The 16,443-nt window shown below is 42.6% G+C and overlaps 1 protein-coding gene across 7 annotated transcripts in view; it reads left to right on the top strand.

Annotated features, from left to right (window-relative positions):
* Positions 1 to 16,443, top strand: part of ATG4C (autophagy related 4C cysteine peptidase) — a 77,427-nt gene that overhangs the window by 10,460 nt on the left and 50,524 nt on the right. For 5 of the 7 annotated variants that reach the window (XM_040978435.1, XM_040978434.1, XM_040978433.1 and 2 more), the window contains one exon: positions 8,264 to 8,407. In XM_040978435.1, coding sequence (XP_040834369.1) covers positions 8,332 to 8,407 — 76 coding nt within the window. In that variant the 5' untranslated portion in view covers positions 8,264 to 8,331. Of the gene's footprint in view, positions 1 to 3,972; positions 3,988 to 8,250; positions 8,408 to 16,443 lie in introns of those variants that run through there. The other 2 variants (XM_040978436.1, XM_040978432.1) reach the window with 2 other exon arrangements.

Here is a 16,443-nt window from a genome sequence, read left to right as displayed (position 1 = left end):
TAGAGAATAGCTCCTTCAGAGTGCTGGGGTGGTGGCATGGCAGGGGAAGGGTCCCATCCCACAGTGCCAGGTTTGTGTTTCTGCTACTCTGTTTCTGGTCCAGCTCCTTGCTGGTGGTCTGGGATAGCGGTGGAAGATGACCTGAATGCTTAGACCCCTGTCAGCCACCCAGATAGGAGACCTGGATGCAGCTTCTGACTCCTGGCCGCTGTCTGGCCCAGCCTTTGTGCTGGGGGCCATCTGTTTCAAAAGTGAACCACAAGATGGAAGGTATCTCTTCCTCTTTATCTGTTAGCTCTGACTTTCAAATAAATAAATAAATCTTAAAAAGTGCCTCATTTAAAATGACTTTTTAGGTTTTTTAAAGTTGTAAGATATATACCATAAATAACTTCTAGAAAGTAATTTGTGGGGTGGCTTTGTGGCACAGTGGGTTGAGCTGCTGCCTGGGATGCGTGTGCCCTTATCAGATGACCTGGTTCTAGTCCTGGCTTTCTTGCTGCTGGTTCCACTTGCGGTGAATCTGTCTTGGAGGCAGCAGAAGATGGCCTGAGCGCTTGGGTTCCGCTGCCTGCTGAGAGAGCTGGATGGAGCTCCAGGCTCCTGGTGGTCCTGGGCATTTGGGTAATAAAGCAATAGGTGGAAGATTTTCCCTCTCTTTTTGCCCTCTTGTAAATAAATAATAGACATTTTAAAAAGGAAAGAAATGTTTGATGTGTAAAGAACGTTCTTTGATGCTTTTCTTGACTGACGCTCTGATATGTGTAGACTAAGTAAGAATTTTGGCGTGTCATTTTAATTGTGAGGGTAGTTAAACCAGGCGTTTTAGATATTACAGGGATGGAAATACACTGCAAAATGGTCACTGTGTAGACAAATGAATTCTAATAGATAGCTTTTAATCTAGGGAAGTTTTTTTGAAGGGGGGTTTCTCAGTGAGAATAATTTTAAAATTTTGTGTTGAGACTGTTACCCTTGAAGTTTATTGTGGTTTCCTCATTTGTAGTAGATTTTTGTTTTGTTTGTCTCTTATTTGTCTTGTTTTTCATTTCTTCATCTCATGGAGATATAAAGAAAATATTTTAAAGGACTGAGTGTGCTGAAATATTAGTTTGTTCTTTTCTTGCAAAGTCTCACCATACTTATTTTAAGGGAAAATTAAAAAATTGTGAATTAACAAGAAATAATCCTCCCTGTCATTCTGGTTAGCCTAAGCTACCCTGAGAAATTAAATTAAGGAAGTAGGTTTCCACATGACTACGTGGCTGAATCTGGTATCTAAGAACCACAAGAAAAGAGTTCTTCTTCTTAAAAAGGAAAAGAATTAAAGTGCCTGAATAATATTTTAATCTGTTATCTGTTAAGAATTACCATAATAGAAGGTCTTTCCTGTAAATTTCTTAGTTGAATACTTTTGGTTGTATTTTTAGAGTTTGAAATAACCTTGGGTGATTTGTAATTTTGAGTACTAAATTTTTCATTTGGGCATTGTAATTTTTGATAGTTTTGTTATTTTAGAAGAAGTTCAAGGTGAACAACTTTGTTAGTAACAGGAATTCACAAAACATCAAAATAGAAGTTTTGTTACTTAGAACTTTCCAATTTAACATTATAGGTATCACAGCTATTGTTTCATGCTAATTTGTGGGTGTGTGTGGGACTACACATATTATATACACATATATACATACACATAAAATTTATGCTTATGTGTGCATGAATTATATTGTTATTCTCTCCTTCCCTCCCTCATTTCATATCCTGAGTATTTTTTTAAAGATTTATCTATTTTATCTGAGAGGCAGATTACCCAGAGAGAGAGAGAAAGAGAGATTTTCCATCTGTTGGTTCATTTCCCAAATTGTTATTATGACTGGAGCTGTGCCAATCTGAAGGCAGAAGCTAGGAGTTTCTTCCAGGTTTCCCATGGGGGTGCAGGGACCTCAAGCCCTTGAGCCATTCTCTGCTGCTTTCCCAGGCAATAGACAGGGAGCTGGATCCCAAGTGGAGCAGCCTGCACTTGAACCAGCACGTATATGGGATGCCAGCACTGCAGGTGGAGGATTAGTCTGAAAAGCCATCATGCTGGTCCCACGAATATCATTTTGGCAGTGGTAAATATTGATGTAGTTCATCATAACATGCATGTGCCATAATTTAGGCATCAGCAGATAATTATGTTGCTGTGTGTCAGCTCTGTTAGGTGTGATAATGTAATAGATAGTTAGTGGTCAATACACATTCCTCGTCATCAGGAGTTTATTCTTTCAGAAATAATTATGGAAAACATGTGTCTTCTCAGCTTGTCAATTTTATCTCTTGAAAATGATGACAAAAGATAACTTTTTAAAACATGTTTCTATGGTGCCAAGATTTTCAAGTTTATTGGCCTTTTCCTCTTTCTAATTACATATTGTTTTTTCATTTGAGCTTGTTTTTCCTTATTGGTTTATGAGCAGTTTTTGTGTGCTAGGAAAATTGGCCCTTTGGATATGGTGATATGTATCAGTTTTTTTCCTGATTGATGGACTGTAACTCAGACTTGTTCGTGTTGTTTTTCTGCTTTTCCTACAGAAGTTTTTGTTGTTATGCGATTATGTTTTTCTTTCTGATTTTTGGTTTTTGCATACTATAAAAGACTTTCTTAAAGATTATTTTAAAATTTTGATCTATGTTTCTTTCTTTGGGTATGCACATGGTTATCTTGTGTTTGCATTTGTACCTAAATATTTGATTCATCAACAATTCATAATTTGTGAGATACTCATCCAGTTGTAGTCCTTAAACTGGCTAGCCTATCATTCCAGCACTACTGATTAAATTATCTATCTTTACTGTAATTTTATAATGTTTCTTTTAATGTGATAAGGAAGTCATCTCATTAGGAATTTAAAATGTATTTTGAAAGAGTGACAGAATAAGGAAGAAAAGGGGAGGAAGAAAGAGAAGGAGAGACAGAGAGGGAGGGAAGACCAGAGTTGGTGGGAGGTAGAGAAACTTGCATCTGCTGGTGCACTCCCCAGTGGCAGCAGCAGCAGGGCTAATCCAGATTGCAGGATGTGGTCGGGGAAGCCAGGAGCCTGGAACTCCAGCTAGGTCTCCCTCGTGGTTGGTGGGGCACAAGCATTTGGAGCATGTTCCACTGCTTTCCCAAGAGTGCCAGCAGGGAGCTGGATCAGCATCAGAACAGCCAGGACTCAGATTGTGCTCTGATATGGGATGCTGGCACTGCAGGTGGCAGCCTAGCTCATGATACCACAGTGCCATCCCTTCTTTATTATGAATTTTTGGTTATTCCTTGAAGCAGTGTCTCATTGTACAACACTTTCCAACATGGCTTGAAAATGTCTAATTAAGCTGAAGTTAAGATTTTTAGGAACAATCATTTGAATTTTTGTTATATAAATAGATTTAATTGTTTATGGAAGAATAGAACTCACTTTTCATTACATGAAAAGTAGCTATACTGAATTATTAAACTCCCAGCAGCTTATTTTTGGTTTATATATTGATAGTTTTATTTTTGTTATCCACTGTATAGAACAATGACAGCAGAAGTATTTTTTAAAATTTATTTTGTTTAAAGACATTTTTGTTGGAAAGTCAGATTTAGAGAGTGAAGGAGAGTCAAAGATCTTCCCTATACTGGTTCACTCCCAACTGCTGCAGTGTCCGGAGCTGAGCCAATCTGAAATCAGGAGCTTCTTCTGGGTCTCCCACGTGGGTGCAGGGTCCCAAGGCTTTGGGTTATCCTCGGCTGCTTTTCTAGAAACTATGCCCAACCTCCCAGCTGCCATGTTACCCCAGGGATGGGAACTGCCACCCAATGTCATCCCAAGTTCCCCATTGTGGAGCATTTTCTGAGGGTTCTGCCTATGTGGTTTCAATAGTTCTGAGATGCTGCTGCTCTTGCTGCTCCACGGATGAGGAAATACTTCCAAGGTCGATTGGTTGTCATTGTCCACCTTGGAGTCTTCATTAGCTCAGGTATTTGTTGTCAAGCTTCACTGGGGTAGTTGATCAGTTTGTTTTGCCCTCCGTACTCAGCAATCCAGTATGTGCTACAGCCCAGCCCAGCCCAGCCCTGCCCGTTCCAGCCCAACACATGCTTCACCTCCACGTGCCATAGTGGAAGTTGCAGCCCAGTTAGAGAGACATCTGGACTGGCCTTCCTGCTCTGGTTCCTGTGCCTGCCAGCATGTGCAGTGGACTGGTCCAGTCTGCCCCACATGCCATTGAGATCTCTTACACATTATTGAGCATTGAAGCCTAACTCAACCCAACTGATTCCACTCTCCAGGCTACACTCGTGCCACAGCAGCCAGGCCCGCCCCCAGTCCTGGTTCTCATGCTCACCAGTGGGCATTGCAGCCCATCAGAGAGGAGCCCACACCCTACTGTGGACCCACTCCCTGCCCTGGATATTGCATTGTCCAGGATATTCTGCAGTCTAGCTCGACAGGAGTTTCTTCCAGTCCCAGCACTTCCCAGCAACCCGCCTGCCCTTATTCTGGCTCATGCCTGTACCAGTAGATACAGTCAGATACCCCAGCCTGGCTCTCTCCCTAACTTAGTCCGCATGTAGGCCAACAGATGTTGTAGTCCTGCCCAACCTCTTCTGCCCCGAGTTCCAGCTCTCAGGCTCACCAGCAGGAGCAGAGGCCCAACAGGAGATCCCTCACAGCTCCCCCACTGGGGCTTGCTCCCCTTTAGGATTTTACATGTGCTGGTGGGTGCTGCAGCCCAAACTGTCATGGCTCATGTCACCTCGGCATCTACCAGCATGTGCTACAGCCTGGCTCATCCTAGTTGCCCCCAGTTCCAGCTTATGCTGGTGAATGCTACAGCCTAGCCCAGCCTAGCCCAGCCTAGCTCAGCCAAGCTGAGCAGTGGACCATCGGGGGCTCCCCAGACTCCCCTACTCCCCTACCAGACTCACTCCCCTGTTCCAGTCTCGTGTGTGCTGGTGAGTGCAGTGGTTCTGTCTAGCCTGGCCCATCTCACCTTTGCATTTGCTGGTGAGTGCTGCAGCCTAGCCTGGCCTGTTTTGCCCTATTCTAGCTCATGCTGGCTGGAGCTACTGCCCAACCCAGCCCCCAGTCCTGACCCAAATGTGAACTGGCTGGTGATGCAGCCAAACCCAGCCTGTCCTGCATCCCAGCCCAGTTCTCAGATATGCCAGTAGGTGTAATGAACTGTCCCAGCCTGGTCCACCCCCATACCTGAGCCACATGTATGCTGGCAGGTACTGTAGCCTGGTCTGCTACAAATTGAGCTGCTCAATTTGATTTTTGTGTTCACCTGCATGGTCTGTGCCCCAACAAAGGAGTTCCCCAAGCTCCTCTCAGTGGCAGATCCTGTGCACACCAGTGGGTTCTTGGCCTAGGTTAACTTATCTCCTGTCCTGGCAAGAACAGTGGCCTTGCGCAACTGGCCCATACCCAACCTGGTTCTTACTGTTGCATGTTACAGCCCAGCTAGTCCTTGTCCACACCCTGATGCAGTTCTTATCTGGCCCAGTGAGAGTGGAAACCCAGCCCAGCTCATTCTACACCCACACTGTTGGGCCACTGCTCCTGCTGGTGAGCCTGAGAGCTGGAACTCGGGGCAGACCTGGCCGGACAGGACTACAACATCTGTTGACCTACACGCGGACTAGTTTAGGGAGAGAGCCAGGCTGGGGTATCTGACTGTATCTACTGGTACAGGCATGAGCCAGAATAAGGGCAGGCGGGTTGCTGGGAAATGCTAGGACTAGGAGCAAGTCCCAGAGCCTGTCCATACCCATGCCAAGGGAGACTGCAGCCATGTTCAGTCCAGACCACCACCCCTATGCTGCCCTCTTGTGTTCATCAGTGGGAAGCACAACCTAGCTGGTGCATCCTCTTAGCTCCCCAACCAGGTCTGTTTGCAGCTCCAGATCTTATGTATGTGAGTGGATGCTGTGACCCAGCTCTGCATAGCCCATCTCCTGTCTTGGCCTTTGCCACCAGATGCTGCAGCCTGTCATGACCCGTCCCACCCACAGTCCCAACTCTTGGTGCCAAGTTCTACAGCCTGGCCCTGCTCAGTCCACTTCCATCCCTGACTCATGCAAACCAGCAATTGTGATAGCGTAGCCTAACCTAACATGTCCCATGTTTCAGCCTGGCTACTGCACTTGCCAGTCAGCTAGGGTTGACCTGGCCCTCCCTGGTTAACCCATTCCAAAACCACCCTACACATATGTGGACAGGTTGGGTACCCTGCCTGGTCTGACCAATACCCAGGCCTCAATCACATGCTCTCTGGTGGGAGCAATGGTCCATCAAGGGAGTTTCCTTAGTTCCCCCACCAGACCCATTCCTAGACCTTGCTTTCGCTCATGCCAGTGGGTCCTAGACCCTTACTGGTCGTAGACTACTCCCTCTGTCCTGCATATTATGAGGGGTGGATGCTGTGGCCTGGCCTGCCCCACACCATATTCTTGGGTGTCTTTATAGGTGCTGCATTCTGGAAAACCTAGACTGTGCCCAAGCCCAGTACCCAAGAGTGTCTGAGAGTTGCATGGTCATTCCTAGCCCAGTCTGTCACAACCCCCAGCTCCAAGCAAACCAGCTAACGTTGCAGATCATAGGGGTGGCCCCACATACCCCCACAGAATCTGTCCCCAGACCTAGTTCACTTGTATGCTGGTTAGTGCTATGGCCCAGCCTGACGTTATCCATCCTGTTTCAACTCTTGTTGGTGAGTAATGTTATCTAGCCCTGCCAGGTAGGCTCCCAGCCCTAGCTTTCGTGTGTACCGGTGAGTGGTATTTGGCATTGGTCAATACTAAATACCACAGCTCTGCTATCCCACAAGGGCTAGTGCTTTGGTCTGAACCTTAATGGTCCTTGTGTTTCCCCCTCAAGTTCCCACTGCCAGATGGCGTGGGCTCCAGTGTTGCTGGGTGAATCCCTTGGGCCACTTGGCCCAAGCTCTGCTGCCTGGGAGCTCAGAGCCGGGGCTAGCCGGCTCTCTCAGGCTCTGAGCACCCGGCAGGCAGATAGGCTCAGGTCTTCAGATCAGAGCCCCTGCCCTGGGACAAGCCGATCCACCTGGGTCCAGGCACATGGCAGGCTGATGGACCCAGGCCTCCATCCAGACCCAAGTCGCACACAGGGACAGGCTGACCTACATGACACAGGCCCTGCCACCTGGGAGCTCTGAGAGATTATTTGTTAATGTTTTTTTCAAAAGATGTGTTTTTATGTGAAATGCAGAAAGATGGAGGGAGAGTCAAAGAAAGAGCTCTTATGATGTCCACTGTTTCATTCCCCAAATGGCCACAAGGGCTGTGGGTGGATCAAGTGGAAACCAGGAGCCTGTAAGTTCATCCAGGTCTTTCATGTGAGTGACACGGACCCACGTACTTGGGCCATTTTCTGCTGTTTTCTCAGGTGCTTTGGCAGGGAGCTAGATTAGAAGTAGAGCAGCCACCACTTGAACCAGTGCCCTCAGGGGATGCTGGCATTAGGTGGCTCAGTCCACTCTACCACAACATTAGCACAAAATAATGCATATATTTTATAAGCTCTTTTCCTTCTTTCTCAGATTTCTTGAAATTATGTATGTAGCTTTCTTGAAAAAAATTTTTTCATTTCCATTGTCAGTTTAAGAAAATCTAATCATAATGAGAGTGTTGCTAGTAATATACCTCGCTTGAGTATTTTTGCCCAGTCAGTGACTCATGCCAGGTAGAATTTAATGACAGTAATAAAATTTAATATCAAGTTTATAAAAGAAGTAGTTACAATTTAGAGTGATAATATGTGATAGATGAAGACATACGTTTTTCTGAGAGCTAGTTTTGAGGTTAGGGGAGGGTAGTCAGGGAGACCCTAGCAGTCATATGGAAATAGTAACTTGATACAATTGTGACTTTCCGTTCTATAGAAAGTCAAGTTTTTTCTTTCTTTTTTAAAAATAAGATTTCAGATAACTTTCTCTAATTAAAAATAAGACAAGTCTTGCAAGTTCTTACTTAGATGGTCTTAGCTGTTGATGGGTTATTTGATATTGTGGGATAATTTTATTGTTAGATATTTGGTAGTGAGAGTTTCTTGTAATTAAAACTGTATCTTTCCTTATAAGATTATTGTCTATAAAGTTAGGATTCTGTTTTCTGTTTCTAAGAAATTTATTTGCTCATGTCCAGTTCAAATTTATATTTATTCCCTTAGGTAACTGTAGCAGTATCACACAGTTAATGTATCTGTTTTTATATTTTTCTTTTTTAAAGTCAGTACAAAAGATTAAACTCTGCAGAAGAATGCAATCAAGTGATGGCTTTTTCTTTAGAATGTGAATATGGAGGCCACAGGAACAGATGAAGTTGACAAACTGAAAACCAAATTTATATCTGCTTGGAACAACATGAAATATAGTAAGTAATTTCATGAATCTGAAGAAATATTTAAAGATAAGTGCCATCTTTTCTAAGTACCTGATAACAAATGAGATGCTTTGAAATATTTCTGTAAGGAATATAGGTAAGATTATTTTCTGACCAAAGAGCTAAATGTCATCATAAAGATTACTTGGAAAGTTAAGCATACTTTGAAGTATTCTTTTTTGCTTTTGACTTTTTTAAAGATTTATTTATTTTATCTGAGAGTCAGGGCTACACAGAGAGAGAAAGAGAGAGAGACACAGAAATTTTGTCTGCTGGTTTCCTCTCCAAATGGACTTGATGACTGTCCTTGGGCCAAGGAGCCAGGAGCTTCATCTGGATTTTCCATTTGAGTGCAGAGGTTCAAGCACTTGGCCACCTTCCACGGTTCTTCCATATGCATTAGCAGGAAGCTGGATGGGAAGTGAAGCAGCCGGAACTTGAACTGGTACCTATAGGTGATGGGCATCACATGTGGTCTCTTTTTTTTAACATTTTAAAAAAAGATTTATTTATTTTTATTACAAAGTCAGATATACAGAGAGGAGGAGAGCCAGAGAGAAATATCTTCCATCCGATAATTCACTCCCCAAGTGAGCACAACGGCTGATGCTATGCCGATCTGAAGCTGGGAACCAGGAACCTCTTCTGGGTATCCCACGTGGGTGCAGAATCCCAAAGCATTGGGCCATCCTTGACTGCTTTCCCAGGCCACAAGCAGGGAGCAGATGGGAAGTGGAGCTGCTGGGATAAGAACTGGCACCCATATGGGATCCCGGGGTGTTCAAGGCGAGGACTTTAGCCGCTAGGCCATGCCGCCGGGCCCAGATTTATTTATTTTTATTAGAAAGGCAAATATACAGAGAGGAGGAGAGACAGAGGGGAAGACCTTCTATCTGATGGTTCACTCCCCAAGTGTCTGCAATGGCTGGAGTCAAGCCAATCCGAAGCCAGGAGCCAGAAGCTCTTCTGGGTCTCCCACACAGGTGCAGGTCCCAAGGCTTTGGGCTGTACTTGACTGCTGTTCCAGGCCACAAGCAGGGAGCTGGATAGGAAGCGGGGCCACTGGGATTAGAACCAACGACCATATGGGATCCTGGCACGTGCAAGGCGAGGGTTTGACCACTATGCTGTTGCGCCGGGCCCCATCACATGTTGTCTTAACCTGCTCTGCCACAGCAACAGCTCTTATTTTTAAATTTGAGAGAGAATATTGATGTCTTTCTTCATGGCTCATGTACTTAACATTCCAGCCAAAGGAGATAGAATTTATTCAGGTGATGATAACTGCCTCAGCTGTTCAATTCGTTTCAGTTGGCTTCGTATCTGAACCAGGATATTAGCAAAATAGACTTTGGAATATAGAAAGCAGATGGTATAAAGTTTATGCACAGGTGCCCTAAATGTGCCCTCAGGCCCGTTTAGTTATTTCTTTGAGAGAAGAACACACAGAGTATGAATGTGAACTGTGATCTCCTGTCTCACTCTCCCATTGCCTGCCTCGGCTGGAGCCGAGCCAAGCAGGAGCCAGGAGGCTGGTGCAGGTCATCGGTAGGGGAGTCCAGCTGCTGGAGCTGTTACTGCTGCCTCCCGGGCTCTGCATTAACAGGAAGCTGGAACCATGAGTTGGAGACAGGGGTTGTGTGTAGGTACTTGGGTTTGCGCTGGGACGTGGCATCCTAACAGATTTCTTAACTGCTAAACCAAACTGTTTTCAGTCTGTAATTTTCAACTTGGTTCCTTTTGGTTTGCCAATAAAGCCAGTAAGGATTATGGGGTGACTTTTTTGAGACCCCCTTTCAGGCTGGAAACAAATTGGAGATGTAGAAACCCTCAAGATGGAAAAGTACTTGGGGAGAACTGGTTTCAACAAGAAGTGGTTTTTTTTTTCTTTTTTTAACAACAACAAAAAAATAGAAATAATAATAAAATTCAGTAGAAGCTTTTGAAAATGCAGATTAAGGTAAACATGGTTGAACTTGGCTACTGGTCCACTGGAAGTTGGGGCTTGCTGGTTGTGCAGCAATCTATAACTTGGCTATAACATGACATTGCCTTTTGAAAGTTCTGAACATTTTTTTTTAAAAATGAAATTTCACATACTATAAATGAACCCTTCTAAATTACTATTTCAACATTTCTGTCAGTTTGAAAAAACGCACAGCTCAGTGGTTTTTAATTTCTGCACTGTTGTGCAGCTGTCATCACTAGTTCTAGAGTGCCTTTCTTACCTGCAGAAGCAGCCCTGTGTCCATTAGCAGCAGCTTCCTGTTCCCTTTGTCCTTCCAGCCCCTAGAAATCGGTCTGTTTTCAAGGCCCACTCCTGTAGCATGTGCCTAAGGGTTTTTTAAACATATTGAGTAAGTGTTTAAAAAGTGAATGTTTGTATGGCAGGTCCCTATTTTGCTTACCATTTATCAGTTAATAAACATTTGAGTTGCTTCTACTTTTTAGCTGTTGGTAAGTAAAGTTGCTCTGAATATTTATGGACAATTTTTTGTGTGAATTGCTTTTATTTTTCTTGAGCATCTACCAGGAGTGGGAAATACCGAACTGCATGTTAACTCTTCAGCGTAAGTTTTTGAGGAATTATAAATTGTTCTCTGAAGTGGCTGTACAAGCTCATTTCCACCAGCAATGTTAGAAGGTTTAAATTTATCTACATCCTCATCAACATTTACTTATTCATCGTTTTTGTTAGAGCTAATGTAGTAGGTGTGAAGTGGTATCATGCTGTGGGTTTGATTTACATTTTCCTGGTGACTGTTACGTTGGACATCTTTTTATGTCCTTACTGGCCAGTTACATGTTTTCTTTGGAGAAATTTATATTCACCTCCTAATTTTTAATTTAATGTTGTGAGAATTCTCCTCATGTATGTTAGGTATAAATCCCTTAGCAATAAATGATTTTCAAATATTTTCTCTCACTTATGGGTTTCCATTTCACTTTCTTGATAGTGTCCTTTCAAGCACTAATTCTGGTGAAGTGTAATTTAACTATTTTTTATTTGGTTACCTTGTCATAGCAAATAAACTGTTGCCTAAATAGAGATCATGAAAGTTTTTACCTATGTTTCCTTTTGTATTTTTAGCTGTTATGTTTATATGTTTGATTCATTTTAACTTAGTTTATGCATATGGTGTGAGATGGGGGTCTAGCTATTCGTTTGTGTGAACTATTTAATTATCCCAGCATCATTTCTTGAAAAGAGTATTATTTCTTCACTATATGATTTGTCATTTTATCTAAGGTCAGGTGTCTGTGGATGTATTTGTTTATTCTTGGACTCTGAATTCGATTCCATTTGCCTGTATGTCTATCCTTATATCAGTTCCATATTGTCCTGATTTTACTATAGCTTTGTAGTAAAATTTGAAATTGGAAAGTGAATCTTCCAATTTTATTATTTTTCAAGAAAGGCAGCCAGCTGGATTTTGTTAGTGGTGCTCATTGAAACAGTGGGTCAAGTTAGATTGTTTTTTTTTTTTTAAAAAAGATTTATTTTTATTATTTTTTCATTGGAAAGGCGGATATACAGAGAGGAGAGACAGAGAGGAAGATCTTCCGTCCGATGATTCACTCCACAAGTGAGTGCAACGGGCCGATACTATGCCGATCCGAAGCCAGGAGCCTCTTCTGGGTCTCCCACGCAGGTGCAGGGTCCCAAAGTTTTGGGCCGTCCTTGACTGCTTTCCCAGGCCACAGGCAGGGAGCTGGAAGGGAAGCGGGGCTGCCGGGATTAGAACCGGTGCCCATATGGGATCCCGGGCGTGCAAGGCGAGGACCTTTAACCACTTGCGCCACCGCGCTGGGCCCAAGTTAGATTGTTTTTCAAGAAGTCTTCCAGTCCATTGATGTGAATGTCTTTGCATTTGCTTACATCTTTTAAAAATTTGTTCAATGATAATTTGTAGTTTTGAGTGTGCAGAACTTAACTCCTTTATAAATGTATCTATTCTTTTTCAGATTATTGTACAATGTAGTGTTAATTTCATTTTGGACTATTGTTGATGTATAAAAAAACAAATTATAAAACTGATCTTTATCCTATAACTGTAATGTACTTGTTTTTGAGTTACAATTTTTTTGGAAATTCCTTAGTATTTTTGTATATTCTATTAGGAAATCTTCCAAGACTTGTATTCCCTTTGAATATTTGAATCTTTACAAATGGGTTATGCAATTAAGATTTCAATAGTGTGGTCTGAAAATTACTGTATCAAGTATTCAATAACACATTTCAGTTGTATCCTGGGACTTGTTATTTTTAATCTAAACACGTTTTTTATATGTGGCTTTCTATATGTAGATATTTAACTATGCAAAGTGAAATTACGGTAATCTCACAACTCCAAAGAACAGACTGTTCTTAAACATGAGTGTTCTAGGTAACTTTTATTTATTTAAGATTTAATTATTTTTATTGGATAACTAATTTACAGAGAGAGAAAGATCTTCTGTCTACCTGGTTCCTCTTCAAATGGCTGTCATGGCTGGACCTGAGCCCATCTGGAGTGAGGACCTAGGAGCTTCTTCAGGGTCTCCTATGTATGCAGAGTCCCAGTTACTTGGGCCATCTTCTGCTGCTTTCCCAGGCCATAAATGGAGTTGGATTGGAAGTGGAGTAGCTGGTACAGGAACTGGTACCCATATGGGATCCTGGTGCTTGAAGGTGGAGGATTAGCCTATTGAGTTGTTGCTCCAGCCCAATAACTTTATATTATAGGGTAGTATTTTACTTTGATTTCCAATGGTGAAAATCATTCTAATTTTTTTTAATTTAAAATTTTTATTTTTGTTGATGCTTACATAGTTGATCAGAGTGGGAAAGATTGAGGGTTAGGGGAAAGTGGGCATAATCATTGTTTCCAGATTTTCCATTTCCTCTTCCTGTATCTGGAGGAGTGGGAGAGATAAGGACAGAGGCCACATGTAACCTACCAACCATCCTGGTACCTGGAGATGGGTAACGGCCACCTGATGCCAATCCAGGGTTCCTGAGGTGGCGCGTGCTCCGAGGATTCTGTCCAAGTGATTTCAGTAGTTCTGAAATGCTGTCAATCTTGTCGACCCAAGGATGAGGAAACCCTTCCAATGTCCATTCGCTGACATAGTCTCCCTTAAAGTCTTCATTCGTTCAGGTATTTTCTGTCAGTCCTTAACTGCGGTGGTTGTCCATAAAATGTGTTACATATAGCCTTTCTTAGAGCTTGTAGCATGGTGGTGTAGGAAGGACTAATGTTGACTGCCCATTCTCCACTGGAGTTTAGAGTAGACAATTTTTTCTCTTCTCATTATGTTTCTTCACTCCCTGAGATAGAGATAGATATTGCTGTTCATTTTTCTTAGACTAGGAAACTGAGATTAAGCAACATTGTAAGTGTTGTATTTTGAGGTAAATCTTGAAACTGTAACTAGTAGCCATTCTCCACTGATCCTCAATCTGTTCTCTGAATATACTGTAAATAATTTAGGATTAGTTTATATGAGTTCTTCATTATGACATTGGATCTAGAAATGGTTTACTAGGTAAAATGTAAAGTTGAATCTACTTTCTTGAAAAGGTCTTGTGGGCCTGGTGTTGTAGCTTAGCAGCTAAAGTCCTTGCATGTACTAGGATCCCATATGGGCGCCGGTTTTGTCCTTGCGGTCCTGCTTCTCATCCAGCTCCCAGCTTATGGCCTGGGAGAACAGCCCAATGCTTTGGGACCCTGCAGCCACATGGGAGATCTGAAAGAGGATCCAGGCTCCTGGCTTCGGATCGGCACAACTGTGGTCATTGCTGCTGCTTAGGGAGTGAATCAACAGATGCAAGACCTTCCTCTCTGTCTCTCCTCCTCTCTGTATATATAAATAAAAATAAATCTTCTTTTGCTTTCTTCCTTTTCCCTTTGTTTGCATAGCTTTTTTGACATATAAACTTCCTCTTTAAAAAATTAATAAGCAAAAATATGTCTGGCTATTTCTGATATTCTAGAAAATCTTCATCTTTATTTCAATACTTTTTGTTTTATTTGTGTGTTAAAAGCCTTAGTTGTGATTTTCAAATTGTTGAATTGATAAACCATGGGGTTTTTGTTTGTTTTGTTTTCCGTATGTGAGGTTCTGTGTGTGGTAGCAAGAGAGTGCTGGGTGAACTTCCTCTTGTGATTCTCTTTTCTCATTGAATCTCGGCTGACTCTGCCTCACACTAACTAGCGGAGTGAAACAGAAGTGATGCTGTGTCGTGTCCAAGCCTACCTGTTTGACAGGGGACTTCTTGTTCTGTTTTGGAGCTCTAATCAGTTCTGGTATTTTATTGGAGAACTCACGTGGAGAAACCACATAAAGAGGAAATTCTTTGAAAGTTCATGGGAGGGATCAGCTGACAGTGCCCTACTTGAACTTCTCTGATCTCTGCTACATAAGCGACTCCACCAAGTGTTGTGGAAAACAAAGCAGTTAAGCCCAGTCAGTATATAGAACTGGGTGAAATTAAATAACAGTAGTTTTTGTAAATTACTAAATTTGGAATGGTTTGTTAAAAAGGGATGGATAACTATAATAAGATCCTAATTCATTTCTAAACATTTTTCATGGTGGTTGAGGGGATATTCACAGAAAGTAAAATGAGTAATCTTGAGTTAAATTCTTTAGAGTTTGAAACTTAAACAATCCAGTCAACATACAAAACATTTCCTTTGTAGCTTCTTTTTGGTGACTTCCTAGCCCTCCTGGGAAGCCACTACTGTGTGTCAGTCAATTGAACAGCTGATTTGTAAGGGTCTAAATCGCTAAATATCCTAGCTTGCTTGTTCAGTTTTATTTTCTTTAGTTTTCACTTGGAAATTATAACTTAATTTGACCATTTCACGTATCTGCTATGTATTTGCATATGGAGATACAAAGGTTGCAGGGGGCAAGATTAAGGATCGGAATAAAAGCATTTTCCTAAATATGAAGAACTCTGATGAATACATTTTGTATGCATGAGGCATTAATACATATTGAAGTATTCATGAGGCTAGTTCTTGTACATGGCTTTTTCCTGTGCTCCAGGCTACATTATCCATTAGCTTCATGCTTTTGTTAGATGTTCTTTATTTCCCCGTTTCTGTTCTATGATATCCTGGTTCAGATAAGCAGAGATAAGCAACAAAATTATAGTGGTTTTGTAAATAGAACATGGAAACTAGTCAAATTTAAGTAATTGAAAGAAAAAGTACCCTATAGATTAGTCTTTTGGCAAGTTTGTGTGATTCAGCTGTCATGTGCCTCTGGGAATAGAGAAAAAGCCTGGGCCTAAAAGAGAAGTCGGGAGTCATCTAGTTGTGTGCCTAGCCTCCTGGAGTATCAGGAAGTCAGTCTGACAGGAAGAGTTAGGCCCTGCCAGGGTTGGGGCAGGAAATGGAAGCAGAAGAGAGCTGTCCCACTGACTGATGGGTGACCTTTAAGTCGCTTGCTGTACCCCTCGTGAGATGTGGACTGTCAGGGTGCCTCAGGCTCTGGCCAGATTGACAGCTCTGCTTTCTCGAGGCTGGCGAGGCTGGCAGGTGATGGGTAAGCGAGGAGGCAGATGGTAAAGCACAGAGAGAAAGGCAGTTGCTGTTCCTTTAAATTTTCTTAGTGTTCTGAAGATTTGCTTTGGAATTACATTTTGAAGATAAGAATTATTTCAGAAGGACATGATACTGTTGTTGAGAGCTAACACACATGATGAGAGAGTGAGCAATAACGAACTTGAGTGCTCCCATGCACTGGTTCACTCCCCAAATGCCTGTCTATGTTGAGGGCCAAAGCAGGAAGAGAGTTTAGATCTCCCACGTGGGTGGCAGGAACCCAACCACTTGAGCCATCTCATGCCGCCTGAAACCTGGAGCAGAACTGGGACTTGAGCCCAGGCATTCCTGTGTGCAGACATAGCCATGCCAGGTGTCTGCTGTAGGAGAACATGTTGGGAGAGCATGAGCCGAGCAGCAAGGCTTCATGTCAGTATAGATGAAACATGGTGGGCTATGCTGATCATTTGTGTCACATTGTGACAAATC

Source organism: Ochotona curzoniae, unplaced genomic scaffold, assembly GCF_017591425.1.
Source record: "Ochotona curzoniae isolate NIBS_2020 unplaced genomic scaffold, NIBS_Ocur_1.0 contig_291, whole genome shotgun sequence".
Classification (NCBI taxonomy): Eukaryota; Metazoa; Chordata; class Mammalia; order Lagomorpha; family Ochotonidae; genus Ochotona; species Ochotona curzoniae.
The sequence above is the reverse complement of the archived record's forward strand: the minus strand, read 5'-3'. Positions and strand labels throughout refer to the sequence as shown.